The 7073-nt window shown below is 30.9% G+C and overlaps 3 protein-coding genes across 6 annotated transcripts; 1 reads left to right on the top strand and 2 right to left on the bottom strand.

Annotated features, from left to right (window-relative positions):
* Nucleotides 1-216: 216 nt before the first annotated feature.
* On the bottom strand, nt 217-2622 carry LOC117231592 (COP9 signalosome complex subunit 8). Its single transcript, XM_033490170.1, has 4 exons — nt 2393-2622; nt 2208-2278; nt 1164-1342; nt 217-943 (listed from the first exon to the last, which is right to left on the bottom strand). The coding sequence occupies exons 1-4, from the start codon at nt 2447-2449 to the stop codon at nt 687-689; spliced, it is 564 nt and encodes a 187-aa protein (XP_033346061.1). The 5' UTR covers nt 2450-2622; the 3' UTR covers nt 217-686.
* Nucleotides 2189-4355, top strand: LOC117231590 (ras-related protein Rab-6.2). Of its 3 annotated transcripts, none has more exons than XM_033490168.1 (4): nt 2189-2300; nt 3345-3553; nt 3737-3981; nt 4063-4355. In XM_033490168.1, exons 2-4 carry the CDS (start codon nt 3374-3376, stop codon nt 4259-4261), a joined length of 624 nt encoding a protein of 207 aa, XP_033346059.1. In that variant the 5' UTR covers nt 2189-2300; nt 3345-3373; the 3' UTR covers nt 4262-4355. The 3 variants fall into 3 exon arrangements, with proteins under 3 accessions (XP_033346059.1, XP_033346060.1, XP_033346058.1); XM_033490169.1 differs by lacking the exon at nt 2189-2300 and adding an exon at nt 2476-2573; XM_033490167.1 differs by lacking the exon at nt 2189-2300 and having other exon boundaries at nt 3206-3553.
* A 142-nt stretch (nt 4356-4497) lies between these two features.
* LOC117231589 (cysteine desulfurase, mitochondrial) lies at nt 4498-7073 on the bottom strand. Of its 2 annotated transcripts, none has more exons than XM_033490166.1 (10): nt 6670-7073; nt 6515-6582; nt 6338-6454; nt 6116-6253; nt 5828-6033; nt 5637-5758; nt 5415-5572; nt 5063-5334; nt 4909-4998; nt 4498-4688 (listed from the first exon to the last, which is right to left on the bottom strand). In XM_033490166.1, exons 1-10 carry the CDS (start codon nt 6773-6775, stop codon nt 4625-4627), a joined length of 1341 nt encoding a protein of 446 aa, XP_033346057.1. In that variant the 5' UTR covers nt 6776-7073; the 3' UTR covers nt 4498-4624. The 2 variants fall into 2 exon arrangements, with proteins under 2 accessions (XP_033346057.1, XP_033346056.1); XM_033490165.1 differs by having other exon boundaries at nt 6515-6594; nt 6670-7072.

The raw sequence follows: 7073 nt of genomic DNA, 5'->3' as shown, positions 1-7073 counted from the left end.
CTTTATTGCTCTAAGATCTTGTATTAGTTACATAATTCAACCTGCATTTAAAAAATCAGTAGATGGTCCAGTCCTTTACTGAAGATACTACTAAAGAAATTAATTTATTAGAAAAAAATGAGGAAATAAAAATATTATTACTTAAAGAATAAATAAATCTTGTAGGGAAGAATGAACCTGAAAGGAGCAAAATGGTTAATGAAAATCATTGAATGGCAGAGGCAAGCAACATTTTACACATCGGACGTTGTATCAGAACATAGTTGATCACATCTGTGATTATTATTTTATACAACAGAATAATTCATCCCAGGTGTTTTAATTCTAAATGAACACTGGTTGATCAGAACGTATATATGTATATTAAGCTAAAACCCGTGACGCGGTCCGTGGATCTTCTCTCCTGTAAAAGGTGCTTCTTCTAGAAAATGCCAGTTTCCTCGCACACAGCAGCCAGTTATTGATTAATCGAGTTGTTGACTCCATGCTTACAACGAGCTTCATCGAATGAGTCTTCCGATTGAATAGAACGCGTAGGTAGACCGAGGTATATACTTAGGGAAAGGACACAGGTGCCTCCTTTGAAGCACTTCCTCCTTTATATAATACAATTACGAGGTAAAACTAAGTTTAAAGTACTGTCGATGTTCGTGTCTTCATGTTGCGTGAGCATCGCTGTTACCCGTTTAGTTTTCCAAGAAAGACACAAATTGAGTGAGTTTGTACAGCTGATCCTCAGTCAGACACACCTCATGGGCGAGGTTACTCTCTTCTTTCTGGATCTTGCAAGGCTGCACCATCGTCCCATCTACGACCCAACCTCTTTCGATGGCAACCCGACGCGCTTCCTCCAACGTTAAGCCCGTCATTGATGCGAACACGGTTAAACCCAATGACGAATAAGCCCTGGATATTAAGATAATTGCTCTTTCTCGAACATTATCTGAAAAACCGATCTAGAATTGATATCTCGATTCAAGCGTCGAGACATTTTTTTCTATAAGATTTGATATATAAAGATTCTTTGAAAAAATTAAATAAAAACTAGAAAAAATTTTCTTTGAGAAAATAATCATTTTCAAATAGATACATAGAGAAAAAAAGCTTCAATTGATTGGAATGGTTATTTGGTTATTTTTTCTCGTTTATTCTACGACATATACCTTTTAAAGCAGCCATAATGTCAGAAACATCCTCACTCCACTCTGCATTAAGGGCCACGTGTACTGCAGGCCAATCTCTCTGCCACATACGTTGTCCTACCATCCATATCTGGCCAAGTTCTCTGTTTCCGCTTTTCAAGTCCGCTGGTATCCGCTTCCATAAGTATTTGGCGTTGCATCTGCGACGGTGATTTTTCGATCAAATAAAGACGGATCGAAATCTCACTCGTGCAGGTCTTATAAGGAACGAATTTGTGTCGTTGAAGTATTGTTAATAGTAAAAAACCGAGTAAGAAGGGAAGTGTTTATTACAAACTCTAAAGTAAAGAAATACGACGATATTCCTCTAAAGGATAAATTTTATGAACCATTGAAACATAAAAACATTATAAAGAATTATTTATTACAAAAAATAAGTTCATTCATAAAATTATGTATACGGTTAACAAACAACATACATATAATAAAATGGGATAAATATTGTGTCATAAATTAGTAAACTACAATAATAGATATGTAATTATTTTTCTATGATTTTTTACGCATGATAAAAGAATACGTCATGCGATCAACAAACTCATAATTCATAAAACCTATTATTCATTCACACGAGATGTTTTCTAATAAAATATAAACGCAATATATAAAGAAAATGGAACATAATTGTAGGTTAAGTAATGTGTTCAACAAACCAAAATTAGCAATATATATAAACGTATGTCATTAATCATATATCTATAAGAAAATGCATATATATATATATCTATACACAAATAAATAAGTAACAAATTTTTATTTTAATTATCGTTCAAGGAAATCATATATTTAAAAAAAAGTTTGTATTTCGCAAGCATGAACACGAATTTGCAGATGGCGTCAGCACGATATATACAAACAATAATTTTATTAGACAAACGTATAAGTACATGTTGTAAATTTGGATCATGAGATGTATGATATTCTTAGATAAAATAAATTATCTTATTTTTGAGCGATATTTAAAAAATAAAGAAAGTAAAGTAACAAAAGTCATGTCGTACTCACAGATCATTTTGATAAAGATATACGGCTAATAATTGAGCATAAGTTTGTGGTGATGCAACTCCACCAGGCGCCTGCGAAAATGATATGCAATAAGTAAGTATATAAAGAATTTACTGATGTTTCTGAAGAACGGAGCAGTAGTCGGCATAACCTATGTTTGAACACTGCTCAAGAAATATATTTACCTCCAACTCAGCTTTCTCTAATTCTTGGAGAAATTTATCTACTTCACTTAGCACCATGGTGAAATTTCGTTATTTCCACAGAGAAAAAAACGATACTGAAACAATTGTGTTAAAAGTACGCGGCAACATTGAAATAATCAACGTCAAACAAGAAATCTAAACATCCGAAGATTAAATACAGGTTATATTGGTAATTCCTGTATTACTTCAATATAGATGGCAGTACTCGACAAGCCAACTTTTCAAATTATATTACGTAACTTCTAATTTAAAATTAATTTCTATTTAAACTCAAATACATTTTTTATATCATCAATTTAGATAATTCAATTTATATAGATCATTTTAATTTTAGAATTATGTAATGAAGTTTAAAGCTATAAAACGTATTTAAATAGTATGTATAACGAACTAGTTCCAAATTTTGTCTAAAAACTACCAATAGAACTTATCCTTAAAAATTCTCGAATAACTGCATTGTTTTGAAATAAAAATATCGATATAAAACGTCATCATAAAAATAAATCATGTCTTTCATTAGTAATTACGATTATATGTTACAATATTGTTTGCATGGCACTTGTACAAAATTCAAATGATATTATCTGTTGCTGCAAGCATAGAAAGCATTTAATGAAATGAATTTTTAAATTTTATTTAAATTCATATTTAATTCAAACTACTTTAGAAGTACATTATTGAGTTTTATTACAAAACTACGAACTACTCGGAATCTGTTTCGCTCCGTATCGATGTGAATAGGTATTTTATGGTACTTATGTAGCTGTTTCTTATGGTCCGTTACGGGTATAATATTTCTATAGTCACGACTGTCATTGTGCTCATGTTAGTGGCTGTATACTGAATACAGCCAAATGACCATTGCATAAAATGTTATAAATACCAAACATAATAATTTGTTATTACTGATGCTGCAGTTTTTGTATTTTAGTACGACCGGCGAAGTGACATAAGCCTAATATGGCTACTGTTAAAGTAACCGAACAGAAAGTTATTCTGTGCGGGGAATACGGTGTTGGAAAGACTTCTATATTTAGACGTTTTGCGAACAATACTTTTGTAACGAGCAGCGATCGCAAGTCTACATTGGGTCTCGATAATATCGATAAAGAATATGTTGTTGAAGACAGACGAATACGAGTAACATGTTTATATATATATATATGTATATGTTTATCTATATATACTTTGAACAATTTCACTTTTCCCCATATATATATTTTTATAAATAAATCATATACGTACCTAGAAAATTTATTCTACATATATGATATACTGCTATTCACATTTATATTATACATTTAATTCTATTTTATATTCTAGTTGCAATTATGGGATACAGGTGGAATGGAAAGAGTTGCATCAGTAACATCAAGCTATTATAAATTTGCAGAAGCTGCTATACTAGTTTTTGCATTAGATAATTCAACGTCTTTCCATCTTTTATCTCAACATTTGCTTGATATTGTCACATATGCTGAAAATGCAAAAATATTTCTGTGTGGGAATAAAAGTGATTTGGAAAGCACAGCTCCACAAGTTACAGATGCAGAAATGGAACAATTTTGGTGAGTTTAATGACAACCTAAGTATTATGCAATGTACATATATGTGCATATTTGAAAAAAACAATGTATTATTTGTTACAGTGAACAATGTCACAATTTAATTTCTGGCATATATAAGACATCATGTAAGACTGGAGAAGGCATACATGAAATGTTTGAAGATATAGCACAGCATCTAGTGGAAGCTAACAGATCACGCATGGAACTGCATGAAATGGACAAAGACAGATTTAAAATTTCGTATATTGATGAAGCTGCTGATCCATCATGTTTGTGCTAAATAATAAATATTAGCAAGTGTATGATCCTGAAGCAACATTTTTTATAACTAGGATAACTCAGTACATGGTAATAAAGTGTGAAGAGTAAAATTACTTTTTTATATCAAATAATGGTAATGCCAAGCTTTTCTATAAGAGAAAGCACCCTAAAATAAAAAATGGGAGGAGTAAGGGAAGTATTAGAAGAATTTATATACAATCGAAGTTAAATTTTAAAGAAGTCATGAAAGCAAAGAATTTTAAATAAACATTTATTAGATATTGAAAGATATTTTACTTAATTAGACTTAATCTATGTATATGACTCACAGTCAACATTGTACATTAAATCCACATAGTTGAAGCTGTGTAACAAAGCATCACTAATGCTGAGTCCATTTAATAGTTTTCAAATCAATTCCTTCTTCGACCATCTCCCATAATGGGCTACAAAATAAGCAATTTAAATATGTATTATTAAGTATATATAACAACCAATATTTAAAGCCATATGTTCTTAATTATGAGAAACGTCCAGTAATAAATTTGTTCCCTCCGTTCTATTATGGCATCGCGCTTTTCGTATTTACCGCCAAAGTTATATCAATAAGGTAATTCATCCATGCTTTTATATTAAATAAATATATTATAATTAAATAAGATGTACCTCATTTCTCGAAGTCTTTTAACGTGTCGAATCGTATTTTCTGCAGTAAAATCGATTTCTTCGATAGTTGTAAAGCGACCAATACCGAATCTATATAGATAAATAAATATTAGGATAGTTATGGTATTACGATATCATAAACATGTTAATTTACCTGATACTAGAATGTGCTAGATCTTCTGATGTTCCAATTGCTCTTAAAACATAACTAGGTTCCAAACTTGCACTAGTGCAAGCAGAACCACTGCTCAAAGCAACATTTTTTAGAGCCATTAATAGAGATTCTCCTTCTACATATGCAAAAGACAAATTTACACATCCAGGATACCAAGCTACTGGATCTCCATTATGTATAACATGTGGTAAATTTGACATTATTTTATCAATCAACCGGTTTGAAAGTATTGTGATATATTTGTGATCATACTAGTAAAAAAGAATAAATTTAGTTAAATATTAGTATATATATACATGTATACAGGTATATAGTTTATAATTAAAATTACCTCCATTTCTGTTTGTGCCAAATCACAAGCTGCCCCTAGGCCTACTGCTAAAGGTGCTGGAACAGTACCACTTCTCATACCTCTTTCTTGTCCACCACCACTTTGGATTGCTTCTACACGTACCCTTGGTCTCCTCCTCACATATAATGCTCCAACTCCTTAAAATTTCATTCATAATAATTATATTCAATATAAGATATATAAAAATTTATCTTGATGTACCTTTTGGACCATATATTTTGTGACCACTAATAGACATTAAATCAATATTCATAGCATTAACATCAATTGGAATTTTGCCAATTGCTTGGGCTGCATCTGTGTGAAAGAACACTTTCTTTTTTCTGTAAAATTGATAGCATCATTGAATTCAAAATTTTTTTTTGGCATTAGTTAATAATATCTTTCCTTACCTACAAATAGCACCAATTTCTTCGATTGGTTGTCGCACACCAATCTCATTATTCACCATCATAATAGAAACTAAAGAAGTAGTTGGCCTTATTGCATCTTCTAATTGATTAAGATCAATAAGACCATTTGCATTTACTGGAATATAAGTTACTTCAAATCCCTCTGCTTGCAAAGCTCTACAAGAATCTAATACACATTTGTGTTCCTACATTGATAAAGTTATATATAAAGATAAATGCACAATAAGTTAATGCACAATAATTAATAGTTCAATATAATTAACATACTATCTGAGTTGTCACAATATGATTCTTTCTTTCTTTGTAGAACCTTGCAACGCCTTTAACAGCTATATTATTACATTCTGTGGCTCCAGATGTAAATATAATTTCTTTGCTATCTGCATTTATTAAGTTTGCTATTTGCTATTTGGAATGAAATATTTGATTAGTATTTTGTCAGATTATAGCTCTTTAAAAAAAAACCATTGTGTTATTTATGATACTAACTTTACGAGCAAGTTCAACAGCAGCTTCTGTTTCCCATCCATACATGTGAGTTCTGGAATGTGGATTTCCATAATATGCCGTAAGAAAAGGCATCATCTTATCCAATACTCGTGGATCCTATTTAATAATTGATTCAAATATCAAGAATTATATTGTAATTCATCACATCATATTTACCAGTGGTGTAGTTGCTTGAGCATCTAGATAAAGTGCCCTGCCTTCTGAAGGTCCTCTTTTGTACTCATCTGAGATAACAGCTACAATTCAATCATAATATTCACATACAAGAATTAACGAAATATTAAAATAACACAAAATTCAATAATTCTTACATTCATATTCTGTAATTTCTGATAAATTTTGACTATTAACATGCACTGTACGGCATTCTTTGATACGATTTAAAGAGCGTAACAAGCTCCTTGCCGGCCGGAACATATTAATTCTTATAAAAACACAAGTTTATGTCAACTATGTTCTATTTTCATAACACATGTTTTAATCACAGATAACCTAACTATATTACTGAATAGTTTTGTTTTCAAATTATCTAATCGATTTAGCTACATTTAGAGTACTTCTGTAAATGTACATACATATGTAAAGTGTAACAATCAATTGCAAATGCAATGTACTTAATAACTTTTTCTGACAAGTCTATAATTTATTAGTTACTGATTTATGTGTACGTACAACTACGCTATGCAACTAATATATAAAATGGTGCAACATTGTT

This window comes from Bombus vosnesenskii, unplaced genomic scaffold (assembly GCF_011952255.1).
Source record: "Bombus vosnesenskii isolate JDL3184/JDL3185 unplaced genomic scaffold, Bvos_JDL3184-5_v1.1 scf7180000013273, whole genome shotgun sequence".
NCBI lineage: Eukaryota > Metazoa > Arthropoda > Insecta > Hymenoptera > Apidae > Bombus > Bombus vosnesenskii.
The sequence above is the reverse complement of the archived record's forward strand: the minus strand, read 5'-3'. Positions and strand labels throughout refer to the sequence as shown.

Coding starts and splice junctions, on each gene's coding strand:
- LOC117231592 (XM_033490170.1), bottom strand. CDS start 2,449: ATGGTGCTAAGTGAAGTAGATAAATTTCTCCAAGAATTAGAGAAAGCT. Junction 1,343..2,207: donor TATCTTTATCAAAATGATCT/GTGAGTACGACA, acceptor TCACCGTCGCAG/ATGCAACGCCAAATACTTAT. Junction 944..1,163: donor CATTATGGCTGCTTTAAAAG/GTATATGTCGTA, acceptor TCGGTTTTTCAG/ATAATGTTCGAGAAAGAGCA.
- LOC117231590 (XM_033490168.1), top strand. CDS start 3,374: ATGGCTACTGTTAAAGTAACCGAACAGAAAGTTATTCTGTGCGGGGAA. Junction 3,554..3,736: donor TTGAAGACAGACGAATACGA/GTAACATGTTTA, acceptor TTTATATTCTAG/TTGCAATTATGGGATACAGG. Junction 3,982..4,062: donor GCAGAAATGGAACAATTTTG/GTGAGTTTAATG, acceptor TATTTGTTACAG/TGAACAATGTCACAATTTAA.
- LOC117231589 (XM_033490165.1), bottom strand. CDS start 6,775: ATGTTCCGGCCGGCAAGGAGCTTGTTACGCTCTTTAAATCGTATCAAA. Junction 6,254..6,337: donor CTGTTGAACTTGCTCGTAAA/GTTAGTATCATA, acceptor CATTCCAAATAG/CAAATAGCAAACTTAATAAA. Junction 6,034..6,115: donor ATATTGTGACAACTCAGATA/GTATGTTAATTA, acceptor TTATCAATGTAG/GAACACAAATGTGTATTAGA.